The 14,269-nt window shown below is 43.9% G+C and overlaps 1 protein-coding gene across 1 annotated transcript in view; it reads right to left on the bottom strand.

Annotated features, from left to right (window-relative positions):
* The window catches only part of AFG1L (AFG1 like ATPase), a 138,605-nt gene that overhangs the window by 104,605 nt on the left and 19,731 nt on the right, over nucleotides 1–14,269 (bottom strand). The window contains exons 3-4 of the mRNA XM_044292093.1: nucleotides 5,449–5,500; nucleotides 4,824–4,925 (exon numbers count right to left, since the gene is read on the bottom strand). Coding sequence (XP_044148028.1) covers nucleotides 4,824–4,925; nucleotides 5,449–5,500 — 154 coding nt within the window. The remainder of the gene's footprint in view (nucleotides 1–4,823; nucleotides 4,926–5,448; nucleotides 5,501–14,269) is intronic.

Raw genomic sequence — 14,269 nt, 5'->3', positions numbered from 1 at the left:
CAGAGTATGCACATTATAGTGTATAATAGACCAAATTTCGATCGGTCGTTTTTCGCGAATTACCTCGATTTATGCCCTGAAGTGTCTGGTGTTCTCAATAGGACACTAAGGCTGTGCAGTTTTATCAATGGGCGACTTTCGGATTAATAGTTCGATATATCTTGCATGAGATTTAAATAGTCAGTTGTTCTTATAAAATTCGATTGCGCTTACTGAGGAAGAGATGAGGTTACCTCGAAACACGTCTGGCGGACTATAGGAACCAAACTACTAACTAAGGCTACTTTCACACTAGCGTTCAGAGCGGATCCGTCTGCATTATATTGTCAAAAAATGTCTAAGTGTGAAATTAGCCTGAATGGATCCGTCCAGACTTTACATTGAAAGTCAATGGGGGACGGATCCGTTTGAAGATTGAGCCATATTGTGTCATCTTCAAACGGATCCGTCCCCATTGACTTACATTGTAAGTCTGGACGGATCCGCTTGCCTCCGCACGGCCAGGCGGACACCCGAACGCTGCAAGCAGCGTTCAGGTGTCCGCCTGCTGAGCGGAGCGGAGGCTGAACGCTGCCAGACTGATGCATTCTGAGCGGATCCGCGTCCACTCAGAATGCATTAGGGCTGGACGGAAGCGTTCGGGTCCGCTTGTGAGCCCCTTCAAATGGAACTCACAAGCGGACAGCCGAACGCTAGTGTGAAAGTAGCCTAAATCATCCTGCAGGACTAAGAACTATAGATCCGAAAAAGCAAGAACTATACAAGATTATCAACAACTGTGTCTTTTTCATCTATTACCACGTGGGACGCCGACAGCTGAGCGCCATAATCGCACCATACAAAAAGAAAACACAAGAGTTCTGGGTCTAGGTGAGTAGCTTGCTACATTCACACGTCAGTATTTTTCTATATCCCGAATTTCGGTCCGTTTTTTGCGGATCCGTTGTTCCTGAAAATGTTTCCGTATGTCATCCGTTTTTTGCGGATCCGCAAAAAACGGAAACATGTATAAATTTCACAAAGCAAATAAAGTTGTTTGGATTTCTTTGAAAAAAAAAATGGAAAAAAAAGTGAATAAGTGATTTCTGTGGGCAGGATTTAATTTCCAGGAACGGATTCCGCATAAAACGGATGACATACGTAATGACATACGAATGTCATCCGTTTTTTGCGGAACCATTGACTTTGTATTGTACCAGGATCCGATTTTTGCGTAAAAGAATAGGACAAGTTTTATATTTAATCGGACATGCGGAACGGAACAACGGAAACGGACAGCACACATTGTGTTGTCCGATTTTTTTCCAGGACCCATTGAAAATGAATGGGTCCAGAACTGGTCCTGATCTGTTCCGCAAAAAACGGAACAGATCAGGAAAGAAACAACAGACGTTTGAATGGACCCTAACTGTGAGAGGGACGCCTCTACAGTAAGCGCAATCGAATTTTATAAGAACAACTGACTATTTAAATCTCATGCAATATATCGAACTATTAATCCGAAAGTCACCCATTGATAAAACTGCACAGCCTTAGTGTCCTATTGAGAACACCAGACACTTCAGGGCATAAATCGAGGATATTCGCGAAAAATGACCGATCGAAATTTGGTCTATTATACACTATAATGTGCATACTCTGCAACAAACTTAGCATTGGATTGTATTGGACTGTCAATAAGGATAAATAGACAAGCACACATAGTGAACTTTCGAAAGTACACTCGAAAAAAATTTATGCAAACAATCCTAGGTGATACTTTTCTGATTTTCAAATTAAATTTTATTGCACAGTCTTTGCCTAAATATGGAAAGGACCCGGATAGAAGCTCCACTCATATGCTTCGGAAAAAATCTGAATGGAGTAATGACCATAATGCAAGTCTCATATTTTACATGTTCCTCATTGCCACAGATTCGGTGTTGAAAAGCTGCAGACTAGCACCACTAAACTGCCATGCAGCTAAGGCTACTTTCACACTAGCGTTTTGGATTTCCGTTTGTGAGATCCGTTCAGGGCTCTCACAAGCGGTCCAAAACAGATCAGTTTTGCCCTAATGCATTCTGAATGGAAAAGGATCAGCTCAGAATGCATCAGTTTGCCTCCGATCAGTCTCTATTCCGCTCTGGAGGCAGACACCAAAACACTGCCTGCAGCGTTTTGCTGTCCGCCTGATGAAGCAGAGCCAAACAGATCCGTCCTGGCACACAATCTAAGTCAATGGGGACGGATCAGTTTTCTCTGACACAATCTGTCACAATAGAAAACTGATCCGTCCCCCAATGAATTTCAATGGTGTTCAAGACGGATCCGTCATGGCTATAGAAGACAACTGGATCCGTTCATGATGGATGCATGTGGTTGTATTATGGTAACGGAAGAGTTTTTGCAGATCCATGACAGAGCCGCAAAAAACGCTAGTGTGAAAGTAGCCTAAGCAGGAACCACATGCCAATCCACAGCACACATTCCAGTTCCAGCAGCAGATTTCTGCCCAAATTCCTGGCAGACCCCTACAGTGTAAATACAGCCCAGGAAGGGGCAGTAGCTAATCTCCCAGCAGAACCAAGGGTTGGTTGGGCATGCTGAGGTCCACAATGGATAATCCTTCATTCCCTGAACATCTGCTGTTGTTAGAAGACCCCCCTCCCCCCCCATACACATTTGCTCATTGACCAATCAGCAGGATTAGCCAACATTTATCTGGTGTGTATTATCAGCTATACACATTTGAGCAATACAAAACTACCAGTATCATGTTCACAGATACTTATTTGAAGCAGGACGGTCAATTTGTACATCTTAACTACCCAGTGAGATGAAAGCAAGTCCGACTTATCTCGGAGAAAATTTTGGAACAATAGACACATCCACTTTAAGGGAAAGTGTCATCAAAGCACGAAAATATTTTTTTAAATTTGTTTGGTCGTTATTTGGTGCTGTAATTGGAGGCTCATTCAGGCAAAACAAAATATCTGCATCGCATCAATGAAAGACATTACTCAGCCACAGATCATGCCAAAGATTAATCATTGATATATCTTTTTAAACATTGGCTCTGTCATTCAAAACACATATCTGTAAAGAATAATTCAAGGCAACCGGACGTACTGTAGATTTCTTGAAAACCTTTTTTTCTCGTTCTTCCAACGAGCTTTCTCAATTCTGAGTGATTGTACAAAAATTCTGGGAATAAATATGTAACTGAATCCACATCTGGTAATTATACCCAGCATTGCCACATACAATGCTGTCTTGACACCTTTTTCTGGGAAGTCTTTATCACCTACTGACTCCAATTAGGATAATGGAATCAACACCTTTGACCCAATGCTGGGTATAATTACCAGATGTGGATTCAGTTACATATTTATTCCCAGAATTTTTGTACAATCACTCAGAATTGAGAAAGCTCGTTAGAAGAACGAGTGAAACGTTTTCAAGAAATCTACAATAAGTCCAGTTGCCTTGAATTATTCTTTACAGATATATACCATGACCTGGATAAATGAGAACCTTCACAGACTCATTCAAAACACCCTATTTCATAGATCCACAATGATATTATACCCTTCCTTTTTAAGGTACTTTCTATTTTATTGTACAATACAATTTTCAGATTCAATATGTGACCCAAAAATGCTGGTGGTGTCTGGGATATATGCACAAGCATAATGATTAGATCTTATTTTCCTATATTTATGTACAGAGGTCCCTGAAGTTACAATATTAATTGGTTCCAGGACGACTATTGCATTTTGAAATCATTGTAACTTGAGTCCATAAGGCTACTTTCACACTAGCGTTCGGGTGTCCGCTTGTGAGCTCCGTTTGAAGGGGCTCACAAGCGGACCCAAACGCATCCGTACTGCCCTAATGCATTCTGAGTGGATGCGGATCCGCTCAGAATGCATCAGTCTGGCAGCGTTCAGCCTCCGCTCCGCTCAGCAGGCGGACACCTAAACGCTGCTTGCAGGGTTCGGGTGTCCGCCTGGCCGTGCGTAGGCGTGCGGATCCGTCCAGGCTTACAATGCAAGTCAATGGGGACGGATCCGTTTGAAGATGACACACTATGGCTCAATCTTCAAACGGATCCGTCCCCCATTGACTTTACATTGAAAGTCTGGACGGATCCGTCTGAGGCTACTTTCACACTTAGAAATTTTTTAACATAATAATGCAGACGGATCCGTACTGAACGGAGCCACCGTCTGCATTATATGAGCAGACCCGTCTCAGACGGATCCGCTCTGAATGCAAGTGTGAAAGTAGCCTAACTCTATGGAAAACTGGTAATTGATTCTAAAGACTCATATAGATCATCCCAAAATAATAATAAAATAAAAAAATGAAGATTTAAGAAAAATAAACAGATAATTAAGATACATAAAGCAGATACATTAAGCAAGTCCTTAAATCTAACAGTCTGAAAGAGGTGATGGATTATGTAAATCACTTTCTACGAGGAGAACCGGGGCTTCTTCGGGGTTTCTACACAGTGTAACAGGAAAATAAAACAGAACTTTTCTCACCTGACTTCTAAATGATGGAAGGCTATGGAAAGAATCATACTTACCTGCTCCCCACCTCTTTGGTCCTGCAGACTGACTCCCGCATGTCCATTTTCAGCCGTAACTTTACTTCCACCACGGCATGGGGACTGTCACCTGCTCTGCTGCAGCCAATGACAGGCTTCAGTGGTGATGTGCCAAAAGGTGAGTATAATTTTTTCCATAGCAGAGGCAGGCTGTGAGCATCACTGAAAAGTTATTTATTCCCTACAACACCTTCAAGCAGAAAAAAGTTAAACCAGGATTACTTACTTTCATGTACATCAAGCATAAATCCATGGAAGTGCACTCGCTTTTTCTGCTCAACTTCAACATGTGCAAAAAACATGTCCATTACCATGGTCTTGCCAGTACCTTAGTTAAGGATGAGAAATAAAAATATATTTGCATTTTCACTGAATTGGTGAGTGTGATTAACTATGATCCTACAAAGAAGCTTAAAGGGGTCACCCTCCGTTCACTTAGCGCTGCACTCTCCATTTACTTCTATGGGAGTTCCGCAAATAGCCAAGGGGCGCTAACTCATCTCTTTTCGGAACTCCCATTGAAGTGAATGGAGAGCATGCCATAAATGCATAAATGTATATTCAGAAAATACTGTAGTGTAGAAATTCCAATTTTCTTTTTTTCTGTGTGCTTTTTAATCTGGATGACTAGTATTTGAAAAATATAAAAAAAGTAATTCAAAAGAACAATATGATCAACGATGATCTGTGTGAACTTGTGCTATTGCAACACAGAAAGGTAAATTCATTCTTTCATTGGAACAGGATTATTTTGAAATCATTGTAAATTTATGTTATAGCAGAACTAGTCATTTGCCTATTCACAAGATGAGGATTTATGACAATAATAAATAAAATTAAAAAACACTTACCAACATCTCCAAAGACATACAACCCTTTTTGCGGTTTCCGTCGAGTGAAAAGCTACAATGAGGGGAAAAAAAAAGAAATTGTAAAATGCAGACACCTGCAATTGTCATGTGTATACAGTTTATGTTGGCATGGGTATGTTATTACACCAGGGTCAGAGTGACTAGGAGCCTTTGAAAGCTGGGTTCAGGCAGTGTTTAGCATTTTTGAATTATGCTGCCACATAGGCGCCTCAGTGTCACGTTACTTCAAAGACTGTGTGCCCGTGTCCCTAGAATAATTGATGCTGTTTGAAGGCGAAAGGTGGTCACACCAAATATTGAAAACGTTTCCTGGAATTCAAATGCATTCCCCAAACGTAAAGCCAGGTTGAACCTTGCTGCTGCCCACAACAGACACAGAAGAAAGCTGGTGATCTTGTTGGATCTTTGTCACTGGTGCCGTCACCAGCGTCTTTCTAAGGCCTCATGCACACGGTCCGCAAAAACGGTCCGCAAAAACGGGTCCGTAGGTCCGTGATCCGTGACCGTTTTTTCGTCATTGGGTCTTCCTTGATTTTTGGAGGATCCACGGACATGAAAAAAAAGTCGTTTTGGTGTCCGCCTGGCCGTGCGGAGCCAAACGGATCCGTCCTGAATTACAATGCAAGTCAATGGGGACGGATCCGTTTGACGTTGACACAATATGGTGCCATTTCAAACGGATCCGTCCCCATTGACTTTCAATGTAAAGTCTGGAGTTCTTTTATACCATCGGATTGGAGTTTTCTCCAATCCGATGGTATATTTTAACTTGAAGCGTCCCCATCACCATGGGAACGCCTCTATGTTAGAATATAATGTCGGATATGAGCTACATCGTGAAACTCAGATCCGACAGTATATTCTAACACAGAGGCGTTCCCATGGTGATGGGGACGCTTCAGGTTAGAATATACTGAAAAACTGTGTACATGACTGCCCCCTGCTGCCTGGCAGGTGTGCCAGGCAGCAGGGGGCAGACCCCCCCCCCCCCCTGTTTTTAACTCATTGGTGTCCAGTGGGCCCCCCCTCCCTCCCCTGTAGTTAACTCGTTGGTGGCCAGTGGGCCCTCTCCCCTCCTAATTAAAATCGCCCCCCCTATCATTGGTGGCAGTGGAGAGTACCGATCGGAGTCCGAGTGTAATCGCTGGGGCTCCGATCGGTAACCATGGCAACCGGGACGCTACTGCAGTCCCGGTTGCCATGGTTGCTTAGCAATTTGTAGAAGCTTCATACTTACCTGAAGAGCTGCGATGTCTGTGACCGGCCGGGAGCTCCTCCTACTGGTAAGTGACAGGTCTGTGCGGCGCATTGCCTAATGATCTGTCACTTACCAGTAGGAGGAGCTCCCGGCCGGTCACAGACAGCGCAGCAGGTAAGTATGAAGCTTCTACAAATTGCTAAGCTACCATGGCAACCGGGACTGCAGTAGCGTCCCGGTTGCCATGGTTACCGATCGGAGCCCCAGCGATTACACTGGGACTCCGATCGGTACTCACCACTGCCACCAATGATAGGGGGGGGCGATTTTAATTAGGAGGGGGAGCGAGGGGAGAGGGCCCACTGGCCACCAACGAGTTATCTACAGGGGAGGGAGGGGGGCCCCACTGGACACCAATGAGTTAACTACAGGGGAGGGAGGGGGGGCTGGCTACCAACAAGTTAACTACAGGGGAGGGAGGGGGGGCCCACTGGACACCAATGGGTTAACTACAGGGGAGGGAGGGGGGGCCCACTGGACACCAATGAGTTAACTACAGGGGAGAGGGGGGGGCCCACTGGCTACCAACAAGTTAACTACAGGGGAGGGAGGGGGGCCCACTGGCCACCAATGAGTTAACTACAGGGGGGGGGGGGGGGGGGTCTGCCCCCTGCTGCCTGGCAGCACCTGCCAGGCAGCAGGAGGCAGTCATGTACACAGTTCGTTGTATATTCTAACCTGAAGCGTCCCCGTCACCATGGGAACGCCTCTGTGTTAGAATATACTGTCGGATCTGAGTTTTCACGAAGTGAAAACTCACCTCTGAAAAAGCTTTTATGCAGACGGATCTTCGGATCCGTCTGTATGAAAGTAACCTACGGCCACGGATCACGGACACGGATGCCAATCTTGTGTGCATCCGTGTTCTTTCACGGACCCATTGACTTGAATGGGTCCGTGAACCGTTGTCCGTCAAAAAAATAGGACAGGTCATATTTTTTTGACGGACAGGAAACACGGATCACGGTCTCGGCTGCAAAACGGTGAATTTTCCGATTTTTCCACGGACCCATTGAAAGTCAATGGGTCAGCGGAAAAAAACGGAAAACGGCACAACGGCCACGGATGCACACAACGGTCGTGTGCATGAGGCCTAAAGCTGTTTAGGTAATGTCTGCCCGTGATTCTTAAGGTCCCTTTACATGGCACAATTTAGCAGGTGACTGGTCTGGAAGGAAGCGTTCCTTCCTGACAATCGCCTGCTGTTCAGTGGAGGAGACCACTGCATCGACATGCAGTGATCTCCTTCACAGTATGGGGAGGAGCGATCGCCAATGACATCACTCATCCCCATTCAAATCAATGTTTGCTGGCAGCAGAGTGCCGTTTAGGCGTCACGATCTGCTGCCGGCAAACGATAATTTAGGTCCGCGTGAAAGAGCATATTACCTGATGAACGAGCATTTCACACATTCATCGGGTAATTTGTGGCACCTTTACACTGCCAGATAATGGCTAACAAGTATTCCTGTCAACACCTATTAGCGATTATCTGGCCAAATCTTGGCCGGTGTAAAGAAGCCTTTACAAAAAAAAAAAAAAAAAAGTTTCCGTTCCACAAAAAATAGAACATGTCCTATTATTGTCCGCATTACGGACAAGGGTAGTACTTTTCTATTAGGGGCCAGCTATTCCGTTCCGCAAAATACAGAATGCACACGGATGTCATCCGTATTTTTTGTGGATAAGTTTCCATACGGTCGTGTGCATGAGGCCTAAAGCAAATAAAGAGGAAAGCACCATGACTTCCAAAAAAGTTGGGATGATGGGTACTGGATGCAAAAATGATCTGCTTATTTTTCCAGAGACATTCTTGTCCGTGCAAGGTGTCTAGTGTAGCTACTCACTCCCATTCAATATAGACTTTGGCACGCCATAAATAATGCAGGTGAAACATGTATTATATTTTCATGCCAAACACCATGTGATGTTTCAGTCAAGATGGCCTTTTTCAAACGCTACGGCTGTTGGTGGTATAGAGAAGAATGCAACTGGCGTTGAGAAGTGTGAGTTCACATACATTATTTACAGAGTGCTTAAAAGGGTTGTCCCACAAAAAATATTCTGCAGTTTTCAAACCAGCACTTGGATCTGAATTGCATGTACTTAAAATTTAGCATAGCCACTGAGTTATTCAATAAAGTGCATCTGTATTGCACCACCTGCTGTTTGTTTTTTCTTATTTCTCTGTCCTGCTCACTGAGGTGGACGCACATGCTCAGTTCCATCCTTCAACTGTATCCTGAGCTGTGATAGAGAGGGAGCTGCAGTAAAAAGAACATGCCCTGTAAGCTGCCAGCTTCATATAAATCTAACAGAGCAATGAATGTGGAGATCTATGGATCCATGTGAGGTACAGGGCTGGTTCTAGCTTTGTTAGAAAGAGCTTGCCATGTACTATATGATGTCCGATTTTCATTTTTTCACATTAATCATGGGATAACCCAATGTAGGTCTCTCGATGTATACTTATCTGGATTAGGAATCCTACTTGAAGCACCCAGCATATAACAGAGTGCCATAAAACCTACTATACTATATCCAGTTAGGCTTAAAGGGAACCTGTCACTGGGATTTTGGGGTATAGAGCTGAGGACATGGGTTGCTAGATGGCCACTAGCACATCCGCAATACCCAGTCCCCATAGCTCTGTGTGCTTTTATTGTGTAAATAAAACGATTTGATACATATGCAAATTAACCTGAACACCAAAACGCGTGTCGCGGTGTGCGGTCTTCCTGTGGAGTTATTACTTTGACTTACGGTATGTGACTTTTCATGTTTATATTGCATTTATTACATCTTCACTTTTGAGCCTTTGAATAAGATATTGGTATGGTTTTTTGCCACCTACACGTGGCCTGCATATGCACTTTATCATGATATTTTTTGCATTTTATTAATTGGATGTCTACTCAAAGGATGCATCCACGAACTCTGCAGAGCCGTGGTTTTCTTGCTGCTTATTTGCGGCTTGCACTTGCACTTTATATAATATGGCATCTTCTAACTCCATTGATTAGACCTCCATATTTTGGATTTATCCTAATACTTTCCCTTCAGGCTCCATTTTACATCACACTCTTTACCAAATTCTCCCAGGGTTGTACAGCACTTTTTTTTTTTATACGTATTTGTCTCATTTTATATATGTTTTTAATCATATACTTAAATAAAAATATATTTTTATAGCTTATCAACTCTCAATGTTCGTTTATAGGTTTTTCTAGTTATCTCTGAGGTAGCTTTTCGCTGAGGGGCTCATGCCACTTTTTTGCTTTACGCATTCTTTATGTAACCTGTGTGTATTTAATTAGCTAGCCATACAAGCAGATATTAAAAGCTGAGACTTTTGCCAATATATTCTTGTCAGGAACACATCGGAGCCCCTCATGCACCACGTCACGGTCTCTCAGCATGGCAAGGGGTCCTACCACTAGGGATCGACCGATATTGATTTTTTAGGGCCGATACCGATGCCGATAATTTGTGAACTTTCAGGCCGATAGCCGATAATTTATACCGATATTCTGGGAATTTTCATTTTTGAAAAAAAAATTAAAAATTCCCACAAATCTGCTGAAAATTTATGTTTATTGTTAATGTGTATTTTTATTTTTTTGTAAATCTTTCTTTTTCATTTATATTTAATATTTTGGTGTTTTTATTTTTATTACTTTATTTTTTTTTAAACTAACTTTTAGCCCCCTTAGGGACTAGAACCCTTGTCCTATTCACCCTGATAGAGATCTATCAGGGTGAATAGGAGCTCACACTGTCCCTGCTGCTCTGTGCTTTGTGCACACAGCAGCATGGAGCTTACCATGACAGCCAGGGCTTCAATAGCGTCCTGGCTGCCATGGTAACCGATAGGAGCCCCAGCATTACACTGCTGGGGCTCCGATCGGAGGAGCAGGGGAGAGGGAATCCTGTGGGGGGGGGGGGGTGGGGGGCGGCGCACCACTGCTTAATACTGGGGGGGGGGGGGGGGGGGGGCGGCGCACCACTGCTTAATACTGGGGGGGAGGGGGGCGCACTGCGCCACCAATGCCTAATATTGGGGGGGGCGCACTGCGCCACCAATGTCTGATACTGGGGGGCTTGGGGGGGGCGCACTGCGCCACCAATGAAGCTTAATCCCACATTTATTCATATACAGGAGGCGGGAGCTGCAGGATCACATAGCCGGCTCCCGACCTCTATGAGCTGTAGCTGCGATCCGCGGCACCTGAGGAGTTAACTACCGCAGATCGCAGCTACAGCTCATAGAGGCTGGGAGCCGGCTATGTGATCCTGCAGCTCCCGCCTCCTGTATATGAATGAATGATAGATTAATCTTCATTGGTGGCGCAGTGGCCATAGCTCCTCCCCTCCTCTTGTCCCCTGTCCTCCCATTGGCTGGAGTGGCAGCAGCAGCACAGGGGGAGGAGACACTGCTCCTTCTCCCCTGTGCTGCTGCTGAGGGAACACGGAGAGCGCTGTCAGCAGCGCGATCTGTGTTCCCAGGACGTTATCGGAATATCGGCAAAATAAATGCCGATACCGATAACGTTCAAAATCCTGAATATCGGCCGATAATATCGGTAAATCCCTACCTACCACTACGCTAATTATTGTGTAAACACAGTCTATAGGTGGCAAGTCTCAGCTTTTAATATCTGCTTGTATGACTAGCTAGTATAGTCAGTGGCATATCCGTTTGGTGCATTATTTTTTTTTTCTGTGATTTATATATTTATAGATTTTCATCCGCACAATGCTCCGTTTTGTGTAGGATGCCTTTGTGCTGCATGTGGACCGCGCTGGCATCCTCCATTGTACGCATTTTTTGCTGGGGATGGTCGTTTGCTGCGGTCCACATGCGGTGGGACTGCTCCCCCAATGAGAAACACACTACAGTGTTTGGGGTCTGAGCAGTTCCCCCATATTGGCCACTATATTTCTGTGATTTTGTTCCATATGTATTGAATGTGCCTTGACCTGGCATTAAACATTCTTTTGCACCTGGTAACCTCCATCACACGGTCTGATATGGGTGTGGATCACAGTCTTGCTTTGTTCACATTGCATTAGTTGTCCTGCTATGCGGTTGTGTGGAAGCTTGGCTGTGAGCTGGATTTCATCACCTTCAGACCGTGTTCACACCATAGTTAGCGTAGTGGTAGGACCCCTTGCCATGCTGAGAGACCGTGGTGCATGATGGGCTCCGATATCTTCCTGACAGGAATATATTGGCAAAAGTCTCAGCTTTTAATATCTGCTTGTATGACTAGCTAGTATAGTCAGTGGCATATCCATTTGGTGCATTTTTTTCCTGTGATTTATATAATTTATATGTTTTCATCCGGACAATGCTCCGTTTTGTATAGGATGCCTTTGTGGTGCATGTGGACCGCGCTGGCGTCCTCCATTGTACGCATTTTTTGCTGGGGATGGTCGTTTGCTGTGGTCCACATGCGGTGGAACTGCTCCCCCAATGAGAAACACGCTGCAGTGTTTGGGGTCTGAGCAGTTCCCCCATATTGGCCACTATATTTCTGTGATTTTGTTACTATGCTGCAATACCAGACACAGCCTGTGAGAAGTGTGGTACTAGTTCTGGGGGGGAAAAAGCAGACTAATGTTTCTAAGCCTAGACAACCTTTTTAACCTCAACAATACAACAGAAAGTTTGATAAAATGTAATGCAGATCGTTTCCTACTCCCTGTACTCTGAATCACCAATTGACTGTCAAGTTTATTTCTTTCATAATTGGTATTCTTAAGTAGTAATTCTTTCTTTAAGTGGTTTCCGCTCCTCATTTTGAGTCACTTCTGTTTGCTATAGCATACTGAAATCATGTCTTAATGATAATAACTGAAAAACAAAAGGCTGATCAGAATATAAAAACAATAGAATGACAACCACTACAATGAACCATAAGGGTCCTTGCTCGGATATTAATAAATCCTTCAAACTAAAAGCTTCATAGAAGATGCACTATACAAGATGATTCAATTTAAAAAGATTCCTCAGTGGGAACAGTACAATTGCCAAGTAAGATCACTTTAGTTTATTTGCTTAAGAAGAAATCGGCACATATTAGGACAATAAATGGCATTAATACACACACATCTGAGATTAGACATTTTAATGACCACTTCCAGAATGACAAAAGACCCCCTGTCAGCACGATCAACCCTATTAAAACAAGCATATAGCCTGGTAGGGTTGATTATGCTGACAAAAATGATACTCTGATTATGTATTTCTGAGGTCCCATTGCTGAGAAAATCCTATTTTAACCAATATGTAAATGAGCTCACTGGAGCCCCGAAGGGCTGGCCAGAGCCCTCAGAGCACCAGTTAGTCCCACGTCTACGGCTTTAGTCCCTCCCCTGGAATGACAGGGCTAAACATCTCATCTATCCCTATCTTCTTGCACCAGTGCCGTGCCTCCCAGTCTCTGCGCTTGCACAGTGGATCTCCTCAAGCAGTGCAGGTTCCAACTGTGCAAGGGCCGAGACTGGGAGACACAGTGCATACGTGAAAAGACCGGGCTCGACACTCACTCAGTTGGAATCTGCACTGCTTGGAGAGCAGTAGTAGACCCACTACACACATGCTGAGACTGGGGGGCATGGCACAGGTGCAAGGCTAGACAAGATGCTTAGTCCTGTCAATCCAGGGAAAATGGGGAGGGACTAAAGCTGTAGGGGTGTTACTAACCGATGCGCCAGCAAGTTCATTTACATATCAGTAAAAACATGCTTTTCTAGGGAATGGGACCACAGAAATACATAATCAGGGTATCATTTTTGAGAGGCTGAGACATTTTCTGTTTGTTGAGAGGGACCAGGAAGTAGAGCTCTTTGGATACTCAGGAAGCATGAGGTGACGGCAAAAGCAGGGGGGATATTAGTGAGGCAAGTGTTACTCCTATAAAAGGCCGCCATAGCAACCCAATTTAGAGGGCATGGCCAAGAATTGTATGTGTATATCTAATGTGAATTAAATATTCTCAATTCCCGAGTTTCAGTTTTTAAAATCCCAAAGGCACGATTGTATTTAGCAATTCCATTATCAATTTATTAATCAATTAAACTTTGGGCACACTTCTATAACTTCCCTCTACACCTCTCATATACCCTAACATGAGTGCACCTAGATTTTCAAGCAAATTGCACCAAAAAGTCATAAATCGGCGGTTTAGAGGTAGTTTCTGGTCCTAGTCCAAAAAAGAGGTGTGGTTTAACTGAAAAGAAATGTGGCTTCACATGAAAGGGGTGTGGTCTAAAATGGCTGAAAAATGTGTGAAAAAATAAATCCAACCAAAAGTTGGTATAACGTTAGAGAAAAGTATCTAGAACAGCACAAAATTTATCATCCAGCCTGAACCGCTGTCTAAGTTTACTCTATCTACAGTACCTTTCCCCATGATGTATGTAACATTAACGACTTTCATCAATGAGGTTTGATAACGGAGTAGTGATCTGGACTTCGCTGTAGTGCACATGTCATACATGTTGCTTTTGTCCTGACATCCATCACATGAATTTAAT

Source organism: Bufo gargarizans, chromosome 4, assembly GCF_014858855.1.
Source record: "Bufo gargarizans isolate SCDJY-AF-19 chromosome 4, ASM1485885v1, whole genome shotgun sequence".
Classification (NCBI taxonomy): Eukaryota; Metazoa; Chordata; class Amphibia; order Anura; family Bufonidae; genus Bufo; species Bufo gargarizans.
Note: the sequence above shows the minus strand (reverse complement) of the source record. Positions and strands in the feature narration are given on the sequence as shown.